The sequence below is a fragment of the Microtus ochrogaster genome, unplaced genomic scaffold, assembly GCF_000317375.1.
Source record: "Microtus ochrogaster isolate Prairie Vole_2 unplaced genomic scaffold, MicOch1.0 UNK115, whole genome shotgun sequence".
Classification (NCBI taxonomy): Eukaryota; Metazoa; Chordata; class Mammalia; order Rodentia; family Cricetidae; genus Microtus; species Microtus ochrogaster.
The window spans coordinates 460,459-476,353 of record NW_004949213.1 but is presented as its reverse complement, the minus strand read 5'-3'; the positions used below and the strand labels follow the sequence as shown (position 1 = coordinate 476,353).

The following is a 15,895-nucleotide window of genomic DNA, read 5'->3' as shown; positions in this document are numbered from 1 at the left end:
GAGACACAGGGCCTGGGATATGGGGGCTGGAAAAGGGATATTAGGTCTAGGGTTGAGTTACTGGATCTTCCAGGAAGGTGGGCACCAGCGAGGGTAAAGCTGAAAAGTGGGCACCAACTGACCTGGGCTTTAGCACTTGGTAGGGGACTAGAGTCAGCGGGCGCGGGCAAGGACTGGGACTTGGGTTTCTGGGTTCATCCTTGCTTCTGTGTGCAGCCGAGTACCAGTCATTGTGTCCTCATGGCCGGGGCTACCTGGTGCCCAGTGGAGACCTGAGCGCCCGGAGAGGTAAGGCCAGACTTCAACCGCCACCACCTTCAACCCCTAGGCCCATCTCTGTCTCACCCTGCCTGTTTCTTTCCCTCTTCCTGAAGAGTGGATCTCATTAGTAGTCCAGATTGGCCTCAAATTTGTGAGCCACCCAATTTCTCTTCTTCCTTCCTTTCTCTTTCTTTCATTTATTCTTTTTTTCTTTCCTTTTTTTCTTTCCTCCTTCTTTTTTCTTTTTGGTCTTTCTTCTTCTACTATTTCTTCCTCTTCTTCTTCTTCTTCCTCCTCCTCCTTCTTCTTCTTGAGATAGAGTTTCTCTGTCTAACCCTGACTGTCGGGGAACTCACTCTGTATGTAGACCAGGCAGGCCTCAGGCCTCAGACTTACAGAGACCCATCTGCTTTTGCCTCCCGAGTGCTGGGATCAAAGGTGTGTGCCCCACAGCCCAGTGGGTCTTTCTTTTCTTTTCTCCTTTTTAATTTGTGTTTTTTGAATACAGGGTCAGGTAGCCCAGGCTAACCAAGAATTTGCTAAGCAGCAAAGGCTAACCTTGAACTCTTATTCTTCTTCTGACTTCCCCCTCTTGACTACTGGGATTGCATGTGTGCTTCAACATACCTGGCTCCATCTTTGTCTCTCACTTTGATTCTCTTTAGAATTTTCTGCCTCAGCCTCTCCTCTGGTCCCAGTTCTCCTCGTCTCACCTTCTGGGTGCCATTGCTATCTTCTGTCGTGACTGGCCATCCCATACTCCCCTCGTTTCTCCTAGATCACCCCCCCACCCTCATCTCTCTCCACCTTTTCCTGCAGATGTGGATGAATGCCAGCTCTTCCAGGACCAGGTGTGCAAGAGCGGAGTGTGTGTGAACACCGCCCCGGGCTACTCTTGCTATTGCAGCAACGGCTTCTACTATCACGCACAGCGGCTGGAGTGCGTTGGTATGAACCCCACCTCCCCCCACCCCCAGCTCTGGCCGTGCCAGTCCCAAATAGGAATGTGGCTATCCCAGCAGGAAGTCCTTCTGAAGTCTAGACTGCATCCATCACTCTGACAGTGAGCTGGGGAAATATGAAACAGAGTTCAACCTGGTAACCGCCTCACTCCCCCACCCCATACCGTCCTAGATAATGACGAATGTGCCGACGAGGAGCCCGCTTGTGAAGGTGGCCGTTGCGTCAACACGGTGGGCTCTTACCACTGCACCTGCGAGCCCCCACTGGTGCTGGACGGCTCCCGGCGCCGCTGCGTCTCCAACGAGAGCCAGAGCCTCGGTAACCCCGCCCACAGACCCGCCCAGCCCCACCCCCGACTCCCAGCCGCTAGATCCCTAGGCCACGCCTTTTCTTCAAGGCCACGCCCCTAGTGCCTGTATCTCACAGACACCCGACCCGTCTTCTTCCTCCAGAGCGCTGGCATTAAAGCCATGAGCCACAACCCCTCTGGCCCACACTGTTTTGCTTTTGATTTTTTACCCCCAAATTATTATTTTGTAGTATAGGCTGATCTGGAACCCATAGAAATCTTCCTGCCTTGGCTTTCTAATTGCTGGGATTACCGGGATGAGAGGACAGGGGTTACTTCTCTTTTGGGGTAACCTGACCTGGTGGTTGAAGGTGAAAGTTTCAGTGCTGGTCTTTTATTTTCTTGCTCTGTATACCCGCACACATTTCTTCTGCCCCAGGTTCCTCCCATTTTTTACATGCAGAGTCTCTCTATGTAGTCCAGGCTAGCCCAAACTCAGATTAACTCTTGCCTCAGCCTCTCGGTTTCTGGATTTACAGGCCTGCTCTACTACAGGTCTCTCTCTCTCTCCACCTATCTTAAGTCTCTTTGTTTCTCATACAGTGTGTGTGTCTCCCCTGCTCTGCCTTGGTCCATGGGCCCAAATTCTCTTTTCCTGTTTCTGCTCCTATAAAAATTACTGAATTTTGAGGCTTCATTTAAACAATGATCAGGGTGCAGGGTGTGGTGGGCGCACCTGTGATCCTAGCTGCACAAGAGATGGCTGAACCACAAGTTCTGGGCCAGCCTGAGCTACATAGAGAGACCACCTCAAAGACGAAAACACAAACAAAAACAAGCAAACAAAGAATCCACCCACACACTAATGTCCAGGGAAGTAAAACAAGGGCCCCCATTTCACAGAACCCTCTGGAGGCTGGACTCAGGTCTGTGTGGGACGGCCCAAGTCCCAGTCTGGCCTGACACATCCTGTCATTGCCCGTAGATGACAATCTGGGAGTGTGCTGGCAGGAAGTGGGGCCTGATCTTGTTTGCAGTCGCCCGCGACTAGACCGTCAAGCCACCTACACAGAGTGCTGCTGTCTCTACGGAGAAGCCTGGGGCATGGACTGTGCTCTCTGTCCTGCCCAGGACTCAGGTACTGTACATCTCTGCACTGCCCCCAGAGGACCTCTTGGCATCTGTACGTCCACTGCAGCCCGTCCCAGAATCAACAGAAATCTCAAGGCCTGAATCACCCACTCCCACAGCTCTGAAGTCTCTCACCTTAAATGCCTGGTTTCTAGATCACCCCCCCCCCCACCGCCAAGACACAACCTGTGAGACACCTCACTCCAGACACCCCGGGGCCCTTAGATCCCAGGAGCCGTTGCCCACACACATCCTGCCCTTCAGACTCTGCTCATAGCCCTAATAGCTGCTGACGGTCATTGCCTTGGGCATCCCCACACCAGATTATCAAGATTCCAACACAGCCCCAAAGATCTCTGGTCCCCTCCTACTAGCTCCTTAAAAACATGAGCCCCAAATCCCAAGCTTGCTTCCTCCAAATCCCAGAGGTTCAAGCTCCCTCTAGGCACCTTTGGCTCTAAGTCCCAGTGTTCAGCCAGCCCATTGATTTTATAGCCATAAAACACCTTCCTCTCATTTCTTCAGGTTCCTCGCCCAAGCTCCCATGTTTCCCCAAATTCCAGCACCTTAGTCCCTGGACCGTAGCTGCAGTCTAAGGATGTTGTATCCCAACATCTCAGAATCCTAGAATTAGTCTGGAACCATCCGAAGCCCTCCTAGAGCTTTTCCTCTGTTGCTGGGGGAAGGGTACATGAACAGAGGGTACTGACCGTGGTATATCTTGGCTCCTGTTCACAGATGATTTCGAGGCCCTTTGCAATGTGCTGCGCCCCCCTGCATATGGCCCGCCGCGCCCAGGCGGCTTTGGACTCCCGTACGAATATGGCCCAGATATAGGCCCACCTTACCAGAGTCTCCCTTATGGTCCAGACCTGTATTCACCACCTGTGCTACCCTATGACCCCTACCCACCCCCTCCTGGACCCTTTGCTCGTCGGGAGGCCCCTTATGGCTCCCCACCCTTCGACATGCCAGACTTTGAGGATGACGGTGGTCCCTATGGTGAGTCGGAGGCTCCGGCCCCACCTAGCCGAGGCACTGGCTGGACATATAGATCCAGAGACACCCGTGGTTCCTTCCCAGAGCCTGAGGAGTCCTCTGAGCGTGGGGGCTATACAGGTGAGTAGCGCTGCCAGAGATACCAAGCAGACAGTCAAAAAACACAAGGGGGTGGAGATGCAGAGAGAGAGAAGGCAGAAGGCGAGTCACGTTCAGAAACGCATAAGAGCAACTGATGGTGATTTATGCCTGTAATCCCAGCATTAGAGAGGCAGAGGCAGGAGGATTGCTGCAAGTTTGAGGTCATCCTGGAATGCATAGTAACACCTAGGGTCTCAGCACAGCGCCCCCTGCAGTCTGGGAGCGGGAAGGCAGATTAGGATGAGACCCACACAGCCTGGGAAGCCAAGAACCAAAAGGAAAAAGGAGACAAAGGGACCTAAGGCAGAGCTCTCCCGGTCATAGCTCCTTGTATTCTCTGCAGGAGCCTTGGCTGAGCCCTATGAAGGCCTGGAGGCTGAGGAGTGCGGGATCCTGGACGGCTGCGCCCATGGCCGCTGTGTGCGCGTTCCCGAAGGCTTTACCTGCGACTGTTTCGATGGCTACCGCCTGGACATCACCCGCATGTCCTGTGTTGGTGAGGAAGGGGAGCAGAGGGAGGAGTAGTTTGACCAGAGGGTGATCAGGAACCTCATTATAGACAGGAACCAGGCTATCCTAGGAAGAAGAAATTTATTCTTGCTGGGGGTGGGGCTTGACTGAAGATGACGTCAGAGTGGGACTCCTGTACATGGCAGAGCTGAGGTTGGGAATATGTGGACATTGTTTATTTATTTGTGTTTATTTATTTATTTATTTTGCTGTTCTGAGGGTGGAACCAGAGTTTGATGCTGTCTAAGCAGAAGCTCTACCACTGAGCCAGGCCCCAGCCCCTCACTGGGGGATTCTAGGCAGGGGCTCTACCACTGAGTCACGCCCCAGCCCCTCACTGGGGGATTCTAGGCAGGAGCTCTCCCACTGAGCCACACTCCAGCCCCTCACTGGGGGATTCTAGGCAGGTGCTATGGCTCACTGATCCATACCCCAGCTCCTGCAGATGAGGCTCTGAGAACTGTCCATGCTACCTTGGGCAATCTTCTTGATCTCTTTGCAAAACCTCAGCCTTCCCACATGATTGGGGTAGTAATCATGTCTGCCTGTACGGGAGGAAAAAGGCAAGTGCTTGCAACCAGGAGCTGTGAGGGGATCCGAGACCCCCTTCTCAGTCTATCAATTTGCTCTGTGGCCTGAGACTGAGCACTGTGTCTTGCTTAGCTTTCCTCATCTGGAGAAACAAAACAAAACAAAAATCCCACAAAAAAACACAGTGAGAGAGCCCGCTTCATAGAGTTCCTGTGTATGTCAGTGATGTCGAACACCCTGTGTATATGTTGGGGATTAAGGCTACCTAGATGCCCCGGTGGCCAAGAGGGCTCCTGTTCTTCAGATGACCAGAATTTGGTTTCCAAAACCCACATTAGAGACCGGGCAGTGGTGGCGCACACCTTTAATTCCAGTACTCGGGAGGTAGAGGCAGGCGGATCTCTGTGAGTTCGAGGCCAGCCTGGTCTACAAGAGCTAGTTCCAGAACAGGCCTCAAAAGCTACAGAGAAACCTTGTCTCAAAAAAACAAACAAAACAAACAAACAAACAAACCCCACACAAGACACTCACTACCACTTGTAATTCCAACTCCAGGGGATCCAACACCCCCTTCTGGCCTCTGTGGGTACTGCATACAGGTGGCACACACATTTGTAAAAAATAATACATTAAAAAAAAATTAAAGAGGCTCAGAAAAGTGAACTGAGTTCCCCGAGGTCTCACAGCAGAAATAGCAGTGTGCTGGGCACCCAGAGACTAGGAGATTGGCGGAGAATGAGATCCGTACCATGTGTGGCTTCCAGCGAGGCGCGGAGCAAGTGCACCTGTGCTGGGTCACAGTTAGCATCTGTGTAGCACAGAGGTGCAGTACCTGCCTCATGGGCTTATGAAAGAGATAGAATTAGGACAGGTTCCACGCTCACAGGGTTGACTGATATGTAGATATTTACGACTGTCCATAGCGATATTTTCTTTTACAGTTTTTCTTTACTATTGTTTGTGTTTACTATACATGTGGAGGTCAGGGTACAACTCTGTGGCATCGGGTCTCCCCTTCCACCTTTACTTAGGTTTCGAGGATCAACCTCAGATCATCAGGCTTGCACGGAAAGCTCTTTATCCCCCTCACCCATCTCACAGGCCAAAACACAGGGCTATTAAACCGCCTGCCTGGGCTCACACAGCCAGCGGGTAGCAAGTGATATGTTGCATTCCGTAGGAGAGGCTTAAGGTCCGTGATTCTCTACCTCAAAAGACCATGGAGATGGGCTTCTCTTCCCGGGCTTGAGTAACGGTCTTTTTACCCCTTCCCCCAGACATCAACGAGTGTGACGAGGCTGAGGCAACCTCCCCACTCTGTGTCAATGCACGCTGCGTCAACACCGATGGCTCCTTCCGCTGTGTCTGCCGTCCAGGATTTGCACCCACACACCAGCCACATCACTGTGCGCCTGCGCGACCCCGAGCCTGAGCACCTGCAGTTGGCGCCCCATTACGCCTGCGCTCTGGGAGCTTCCAGAGCACGCCTGGCTCCCTCTAGTCCGCGAGTGTGCAAGGATGTCAGCCAGTCTGGACTTAGGATGGACAGACACAGAGGGGTGCCTTTCGCTGCTCTCTCATTCCCAGCCCCTCCCACTAGCGCTTTGGGCCTGGCGTGGTCCAGTCCTGGGTCCCCTGTCACATTCCTTCCCTTTTATAAAATTTTCAATTAAAACACCTATTTTGTATTTTTGGCCTCTGCCTGCCCTTTTATTTTTCCCAAAAGTTGGCTCCACAGTTTGCTGAGTCACTCAGCCACCCAAGAACGCACCATACCCGACGCCAAGATTGACTCTTACTTTCCATGACTCTCACCAAGTCTGGCCTTGTCCCTCTTGGCCCTCCTGTCTCCGTTTCTCTCTCTTGCCCATCTTCTCTGGGCAACTTCCCATCTTTCTGTCTTTCCATCTCTTCTTTTCTATCATGCTCTTTCTAATACTCAGAGTTGCTGGGAGTTTTTGTTATTTTGTTTGTTTGTTTTTTCTTCTAAGAGGTTGTTATGTAGCCTAACCCCGTCTCGAATTCCTCCGCATCCCAGCATCTACGGTTATGGCTGTGCACACCAGGCCTAGCATGGACCATGAACACAAACTATCACAGGTAAGAAGGGGTGTCAGTACTCGGAGGCTCAAGACTCCTTGTCTACAGTGGGGCCAGCATCACATGGTTTTACTATTGAATTGTACACTTCAAATGGTGAGGTCTGTGAATTATAATTCAATGAAGCTGAAAAAACAAAATTTAAAAATTGTGAGGGGCTTAGAAAATGGCACAGTGGTAGAATGCTTGCTGAGATTTCAGCAATGAAGAGCTGTGAAGCCCCTGCCTAAAATCCCCTAGTGAGGGCCGGGGTGTGGCTCAACGGTAGAGCACCTGCCTAGCTTCCAAAGGCCCTAAGTTCCCCTTCAGTCCTACCAAGAGGGGGTTAAAAAAGAAGAAAAGAAAAAAGAAAGTAACCTGTTCAAAGTTGGTTGGGAAATTACTCCTCCGCCCCCCAGCTGAGAGCAGAGGAGCCAACCCAAACACTAACCTCATTCATTGAATCCATAAATATTTCCTTAGAATCTGGATGTGAGTTGAGAACCCAGACAGACTTTAGCTCAGTATGATGGCTGGCCGTTTGGCTGGGTTCCTGAAGGGCTGAGGCCTCAATGACATGAGGAAATACCTAAGATAAAGAGGAAGTTGTTGCTCCAGAGTGCGGCAGCAGGTTTGTGAGGGCCTAGAGGCTAGAATGGCGGTGGGTTTTAGGTGCCCTTCTTTTGGTATGTCATTCAATTCTGTGTTGGACAGTGCTGGTGACATTTTAGGTATGGGAATAGGGAGGAAGAGAGAGACTTGGAATTTTGGATCCCTTTTGGGAATCTTTGGAAATAATCTGGATATTTGGATAGTTTAAAAGGAAATACAAGCAAACAAGCAAACAAAATGTCATCAGGACAGTAGTGGTGCACGCCTTTCATCCCAGCACTCAGGAGGCAGAAGCAGATATGTCTCTGTGAGTTCGAGATTAGCCAACCAGACCTATACAAAGAAGCCTGTCTCCAAAACCAAAAAAAAAAAGAAAAAGAAAAAGAAAAGAAAAGAAAAGAAAGGAAGGAAGGAAGGAAGGAAAAAGGAAATGTAAATGCACTTGCCACCAAGCCTAAGGACTTGGCTTCAAACTCCTGAACCCATAATGATAGGAGCAACCTGCCTTTGTTACACACAGAGACAGTGTTTTCTTTTAAATTCATGCCCAGTGTTTTCTTTTAAATTCTTCTGAGTTGACCACACAGAACAAATTCCATGATTTTGATTTTTTGGGGTTTTTTTGTTTTGTTTGTTTGGGTTTTTGGGGGTTTTTGTTTGTTTGTTTTTGGTGAGTTTTTTGTTTCATTTTGGTAGTTTTTAATCTTATGGGTTTTTATATGTTTTGTTTTGTTTTAGAGAGAGAGAGGGAGAGAGAGACAGAGGTGAATTTGTGCGGGCAGAGATGGGGAAGATCCTGGAGGAGTTGGGGGGGAAGGGAAAATATGATGAAGATATATTTTTAAAAATATATAAATTTTTGGGAAAAAATCCATTGTAGGTGTGGACAATTCACAGATACTCCTGTTGTCCCCTACCTCAGCCACTTTGCTGTACAGGTGTCGCAGGAGGGGACCGGGAACGGGGAGGCCATCAGTGCTGGAGGGCTCTGTCACCACACACACCCTCTCATCCCTGGAGGCTCAGCAAAGAATCTAGTTTTGTTTTCTTTTGTTTCATTCCTACATCCCCCACATTAGTCCCCAGCCCTGGCTCTGGGGTTTTTTGGAGCTGACCACGATCAATGCGTTCTCTTCTGGAATGTCCAAAGAAATAAACCAGTTTGTCAGTGACCTGCACCAGTGCCGGTGCGGCCAAAGCTAGGCGCGCCCCCTAGTGACCAATACTCAGATCGTCTCCCTGGGAAGTTGTCTATCACCTTCAACAGCCATGCATAAACAGTGTTCTGAAAGAGGGTTATGGTACTATTATCCATTTGTAACCCAGCATTCAGGAGTTTGGGGAGATTGGCTCAGAAAAATTGCCTGGTATATTAAAGTACCCTAGGCAGCTGGACAGTGGTAGGCACACGCCTTTAATCCCAGCACTCCAGAGGCAGAGACAAGCGGATCTCTGTGAGTTCAGGGCCAGTCTGGTCTATGAAGCGAGTTTCAGGACAGCCAAAACTGTAACACGGAGAAACCTTGTCTCGAAAAACAAAAAAGAAAAAAACAGAAAAGAAAAAGAAAGGAAGGAAGAAAAGGAAGTAAGTACCCTAGGCTATGCACTGAGTTCCAGACGACCCTGTCCACTCCCTTCCCATCGAAAAGCAAGCAAACAAACATAAACCAACATATGAATACTTGGCACAAAGACAGAACTGTAGACCCAACTGCTTAGGAGGCTGAAGCAGGAGGATCATTTGAGCCTCAGAGTTTAGGACTAGTGTGGGTTACACGGCAAAACTCCACCTTACAGAACTGAATCTCAAAATAGACAGAGCTTGGGTCCCTGGCTATCTGCACTGCTAGCTGAGTCATTCAACCTGGGTATTACCCTAGGAGTTAACTGTTTTGTTTTTCTTTTTGGTTTTTGAAGACAAGGTTTCTCTGTGTAGCTCCGGCTGCCCTGGAAGGGAACTAACTTTTTTTGGGGGGGGAGGGATTGAGACAGAGTTTCTCTGTAGCTTTGGAGCCTGTCCTGGAACTAGCTCTTGTAGACCAGGCTGGTTTGAAACTCACAGAGATCCTCCTGCCTCTGCCTCCAGAGTGCTGGAATTAAAGATGTGTACTACCACCACCCGGCAGGGAACTAAAGTTTTAATGAACATTTTTGAAATGTCCTTGTTGCAGTCACTTAGGCTATATTCTATTCTTAAAAATGATTCATCTTTGTTTTTACTTTATGTGTTTGTGTGGGTGTCACATGTGTGTCCCATGGAACCCCCGATGTTGAAGCTGGTTGTGGACCACCTGATGTGGGTCCTGGGAAAAAAGCTCACATCTTCAGGGAGAGAAGTATGTGCTCTTACAACGGAGCCCTTTCTCCACCCATAACCATTAGCGGTAATGATCTAAATGAGTGCACAGCAATCTCCCGGACAGGCCGTGGGGCTTCAAATGTGTTCCTAGGAACTGCACTTCATCCCCCCCCACACACACACCTCCACATGGTGGGCTCAGACGCAGGAGCGTAGGCAGCAAGCACTGTATTGCGGAGTTATAGACCCAGCACAATATATCCCCTACCAGAATACCGCTATGTGACCCTGACTTGTTGTGGGATATTTGATTACACTGTGTGAGGATGTGTCACTGTGATTGGTTTAATAAAAAGCTGAATGGCCAATAGGTAGGCAGGAGAACTTAGGCGGGACTTCTGGACAGAGAGGAACTCAGGGTTAGAATCTAAGCACACAGGAAACGCCAGTGAGACACGGAGGAGTTGGACGTACAGGTGGAGGAGAGGTAAAAAGCCACATGGTAGAACATAGATTAACAGAAACGTGTTGATTTCAGTTGTAAGCGCTAGTGGGACAAACTTAAGCTAAAGTCAGGCTTTTATGATTAATAATAAGTCTCCATGTCATTTGGGGACTGGCAGCTTAAAAGAAAGTTCCACAAGAAAGTCAAACTACACTGCCTAGCCTGGAACTGTCTGTATATACCAGGCTGGCCTTGAACTCACAGAGATCCTCTTGCCTCTGCCTCCCAAGTGGCTAGGACCGTAGAGCTATGCTGGAATTAAAGACAGGCACCGCCACTCACTGCCTGCCTAATCTTAGGGGTGACGGGACTGCAGATGTAGCTCAGACACAGAGTTTCTGCCTGGTGTGCAGGGAGTACTGTGTTTGGTTATCAGGATCATACAAACTAGAGCTGGCTCACGTCTACGGGGGATTAGAAAGTCAAGATCACACTGAGTTAGAAGTGACCCTGAGTTAGAGGACTGTCGTGAAAACAGAAGAGAGGTACCAGCAAAATGGCTCAGTGGGTAAAGGGGCTTGCCACCAAGCCTGATGACCTGAACTCTATCCTAGGATGTGCATGGTGCTCCCTAATACACAAATAAAATGTAATGACAATAAATAAAAAGCCCAGCACTGGTGGTGCACACCTTTAATCCCAGCACTAGGGAGGCAGAGGCAGGCGGATCTCTGTGAGTTCAAGGCCAGCCTGGTCTACAGAGTGAAGCTTGAGCATAGGACACTTCAAAGTCCACCCCCACAGTGACACACTTCCTCCAACAAGACCACACCCCCAAACAGTACCACTCCCTTTGGGGGCCATTTTCTTTCAAGCCACCACAGGGGCCTTGTTTCTGAAATATGTGTGACATGGACGCAGAAGGGAGGGCCTGGGAAGGGGTTCAGCAGTGGCTGCTGCTCTAGCTCACTTCCTATGGCTGTGATATGATATTCTGACTGAGTAACTCGGGGAGGAAAGGATTTGTTCGACTGACATATCCCAGTCAGGCCCCTCGTTGTAGGAGGTCAGGGAAGAGCCTCAAGCAGGAACTGAAGCAGAGGCCATGGAGGAACGCTGCCTACTGGTTTGCTCCTCCTGGCTCTCTCAGCCTGCTTTCTTACCTACCTCAGGACTAGCTACTCAGGGATAGCACCACCTACCGTGGGCTGATCCCTCCCACATCAATGTTTAATCCAAACAATGCACCACAGACTTGCGCACAGGCCAATTTAAGAGAGTTAGCTTCCCAAAGGGCCCTAGTTTGTGTCAAGTTAAAACAAACAAACAAACAAACAAACAAACCAGCAACCACCAAACAAACAAAAAACTGACTGGCATCCAGCTCATCCAGAACACTCAGATGGTTCACAACCACCTGTCACCCTAACTCTAAGAGATCTGACACTTTCTTCTGGCCTCTGTGGGTAGCTACGCTTATGTAGAAGACACAGGCACACACATAACACATAAATAAAAGTGTTTAGAAGAGAGGGAAGCAAGGATGGAAGCAAAGTAATAGATATGCCTGTATAGATATTTATGAACTATGCGTAGTGGCACATGCCTGAATCCTAGCTCTTGGGAGGCAGAGACAGGAGGATAGGGATGAGCCATGACTCAGCCTTATCAAGTCTGAGGCCAGCCTAAGCTACATGAGACTATATCAGGAAAGAAAGCACCATGGGGCTAGAAGGTAGTGGACACCCAACTTGGATCAAGTCCCCCCTTCCTGAAACTGCCTCATGGTTCCATCTCACCCAGAGTTCTCACCAAAGTAGCCATAAGCCCACGCGCTCTGCTTCCTGTGTCCGTCTGACCTCCCCACGCCCCTCTCTCTTTGCTAGGCCATACCTATCTAATAACAAGATCCATCCTCACCTCAGGACCTTCATGCCAGCCCTTTTGGGCCTGGAAAGAATCCCCTCCACTCTGTGGGAGGCTGACTCAGTGAACTGAGCACAGTCCCCACCCCCCCATCCCCTGGCCCCGGTGAGAACAACCTAGAGCTACAGCCAACGCCCAGGTTATGTGTTTTCAGTGATGGCCAGAGGAAAGCCAGTACGGACATATTCCTGATTCTGTGAATATAAAATTCAAAACAGATGCGACCAATCTCTGCTCTAAGAGGTAGAGTGAAGGGCACCAAAAGAAGACTCTTGTCACCACGCCTGAGGGCTTGAGCAAGGTCTCCGAATCCGACAAGGTGGATGGAGAGAAGTGATTCCGTGTGTTCTGATATGCACCCCGCCCCCCCCCCCACAACACACACACAAAATGAAGCAATAAATGTAATAATGGAAGAAGAAGTCGGAGTGACCGTGACCTTGGAGGAAGGGGACTGGATTGAAAGGGTCCTGGGGGAACGCCCTGGGGGCTGGAGATGGGAGCTGGGACAGAGGGATGCGAGGAGCCTTTAGTTGGTGAACGTCCATCTAGCTGCTTATCCGTTCTTTTACTGCACCCCTGGGCTCCCACCAGCGTGGAAAGAGACCATTCCCAGGCCCCCGCCTCCAACCTCCCATTACAAAGGGCCTTGCTGGCCTGTCCCCAGGTTGCTCAACATTTATCCCAACGCATGTTCCAGACAGCTCCGTGGAGGTCGGAGTGGTGGGTGGGCGAACTCAGGCCATGAGAGAGCTTGGGCAGTGCCGAGAGGATGGGACTTCGGTGCGGGGTCACGCGCTAGTTTTCGTTATCGGAGGGGATACTCTATAAGCTAGAATCTGAGTTTTCTCATGCACCCCTCCCAGTCCCTTTCTCGCAACGGGGGTGAGGTGGGGGTGGGGCACACCTCACAATTTTGTTTTATCAGCCTGTAGCCAAAAGACTCAACTTCAAATTGTGAATTTTCAGTCTGCTCTTCTTCTTCTTCTTCTTCTTCTTCTTCTTCTTCTTCTTCTTCTTCTTCTTCTTCTTCTTCTTCTTCTTCTTCTTCTTCTTTGTAGTGGAATGTTTATTTTAAGTCGCTTTGCAGCAATGAGGGGGCTCAGTGAGCTGTCAGGCCCGATGACTTGATTTTGATACCCTGGACTCATAGGGTGGGAGGGCAGAACTGGTTCCTGCGATTTGTCTCCTAAACGCACACTTGCGCGCGCGCGCGCGCGCACACACACACACACACACACACACACACACACACACACAAATAAAGGAATAGAAGTATTTTGCTTCCTGCCAGGACCTTGTGCTTATGAAGTTCAAGAAATAAAAATGTTCTGTCTTCAGTTCTTTCTTGGCTATGAAAACTTTTCATTTCCTGGTCATTACAAGAAATAATTTTGTCTTGTAAGAAAGGGAGGTATTTGGCAACCCCTGGGTTACCCTTGAAGATATTGGAAGGTGTGGTTAACCTTAGGAAAAAAAGCCCTCACTCTCTGTAGCTAGATAGAAAAGCATCTCAGAGAACATGGGGTTGCAATGGAGGGCCAGGATAAGCGTGGACCCCGCAGCCTAGGAACAGGAGAAGTTTGAATGGCAGTGAAGTTAGAAAACAAGTAATTTAAGGAGTAGAAGTGTGGTTCAGTGGTAGAGCCCCTGCCTAGAATCACCCAGTGAGGGGCTGGGGTGTGGCTCAGTGGTAGAGCCCCTGCCTAGAATCCCCCAGTGAGGGACTGGGGTGTGGCTCAGTGGTAGAGCCCCTGCCTAGACTCCCGCAGTGAGAAGCAGGGGGTATGGCTCAGTGGTAGAGTAATTCCCTGTCAATAATAAAAATAATAAAATAAACAAAAGGGTAGTGTGTATTGGCACAAACCTTCAGTGTCAGCATTAAGGCTGAGGCAGGATGATTCTTGAAAATTTGAAATCAGTTTGGTCTAAATAATGAGTCCAAGCTAACCCGAGTCAGACATCAAGACATGGTGGCTGTTCACGGGGCTAACCCGTGTCAGACAGCACTCACGTGGTGGCTGTTCATGCGGCCCCCAGCACTCACATGGCAGCTCACAAATGTCTACAACTTCAGTTCCAGAGGATCTGACGCCATCTTCTGGCCTCTGTGGACACACACATGGTATACAGACACATATGCAGGCAAAATACCATACTCAAAAAAAAATTAAAAAAAAAATCTCTGGGCAACAAAACCCAAAGTAGGCTAGTTATGGTAATTCCTACAGGTAATTCTAGTGGGGAGATGAAGAAGCAAGAGGATCTGTAGTTTCAAGGTCATTCTCATTATGTAACAAGTTCAAGTATCTGCCCGGGCTTACTCTCAGTCTGGTGGCAGGGTAGGTGGGGCAGGGCTGGGTCCTAGACGCCTGAACCAGTTGATGATTCTGCCTCAACTCTGTCCAAAACACAGGATAGACGGCTAGCTACCATGACTGAGGGCTTCCTGGGTGCCCTTCCCATCTCTCGGGGTTGTAGGCAAACACGAAGGCAAGTTCATCTTTTTCTTCCTTACAGGTAAGAGGACTGAGGCTTAGAAAGCCCAAGGCTCAAGCCAGATGGTGGCGGTGCACGCTTTGAATCCCAGCGCAAGGAAAGCAGAGGCAGGAGGGTCTCTGTGAGTCTGAGGCCAGCCTGTCCACAGAATGAGTTCCAGGACAGCCAGGGCTACACAGAGAAATCCTTTCTTGAAAAACAAAACAAGTACAAGGCCCAAGTCAGGGAACCAGCCTGGAACCCACATCTCCTGTGGCCTAGAGCTGAGTTCTATTTCTTTTGATATTTTTTTAAAGAAGGTCTCACTATGCAGCCTAGAATGGTCTGGAACTCACAGTAATCCTCCTGTCTCCAGAGTGTTGGGATCAAAGGCATGGGCCTCCACCTGAGCTCCAGTTGTTGGAGTTCAAATCCTGAATGTTGAAAACTAACTGCAGAAACCAACCTGAGTACATCTGACTGCAAATGGGGGCATTTTAACAGGACAGAGCCACCGTGACTCCTGATGTAGCTCAGAATTCCTGAAAAGGAGGTGCAAGAGTGCACACACATTCCATGTGAAGCTGCACGCACACACATGCATGTCAAGACACATGCATGCATAGACTTTTGCATGGACACACACATTCCATGTGAAGCTGCACGCACACACACGCATGTCAAGACACATGCATGCATAGACTTTTGCATGGACACACACATTCCATGTGAAGCTGACTGTTGGTGTATCAGAATGATAAAATACACAGCTGGTGAGATGACGTACAGCAGGGTTAAGGCACCTGCTGTCAAGTCTGACATTGTAAGTTCAAACCCCGGGACCCACATGTTGGAAGGAGAGAGCCAGCTCTCACTAGCTGTCCTCTGACTTGCACAAGCATGCTGTGACATGAGCGGTAAACACACACACACACACACACACACACACACACACACACACGAAATTTAGGAAGTTTTAAATGGATAATAAGCCAGACAGTGGTGGCTCACGCCTTTAATCCCAGCACTCAAGAGGCAGAGGCAGGTGGATTTCTGTGAGTTCGAGGCCAGCCTGGTCTATAAAAGCTAGTTCCAGGACAGGCTCCAAAGCTACAGAGAAACCCTGTCTCGAAAAACAAAACAACAACAATAAAAAAAAAAGCTAATTAAATGGATAATAAAAAAAAAATCAGAACCCAATATAATGAGTATACTTTGTATCGATCCCAAT

General features: G+C 49.4%; 1 protein-coding gene across 1 annotated transcript in view; it reads left to right on the top strand.

Annotated features, from left to right (window-relative positions):
* Positions 1-6,500, top strand: part of Ltbp4 (latent transforming growth factor beta binding protein 4) — a 33,931-nt gene extending 27,431 nt beyond the window's left edge. Inside the window, exons 27-33 of the mRNA XM_026778236.1 lie at positions 217-288; positions 1,081-1,209; positions 1,396-1,542; positions 2,499-2,651; positions 3,383-3,763; positions 4,128-4,280; positions 6,103-6,500. Coding sequence (XP_026634037.1) covers positions 217-288; positions 1,081-1,209; positions 1,396-1,542; positions 2,499-2,651; positions 3,383-3,763; positions 4,128-4,280; positions 6,103-6,257 — 1,190 coding nt within the window. The 3' untranslated portion in view covers positions 6,258-6,500. The remainder of the gene's footprint in view (positions 1-216; positions 289-1,080; positions 1,210-1,395; positions 1,543-2,498; positions 2,652-3,382; positions 3,764-4,127; positions 4,281-6,102) is intronic.
* The last annotated feature ends 9,395 nt before the right edge of the window (positions 6,501-15,895 follow it).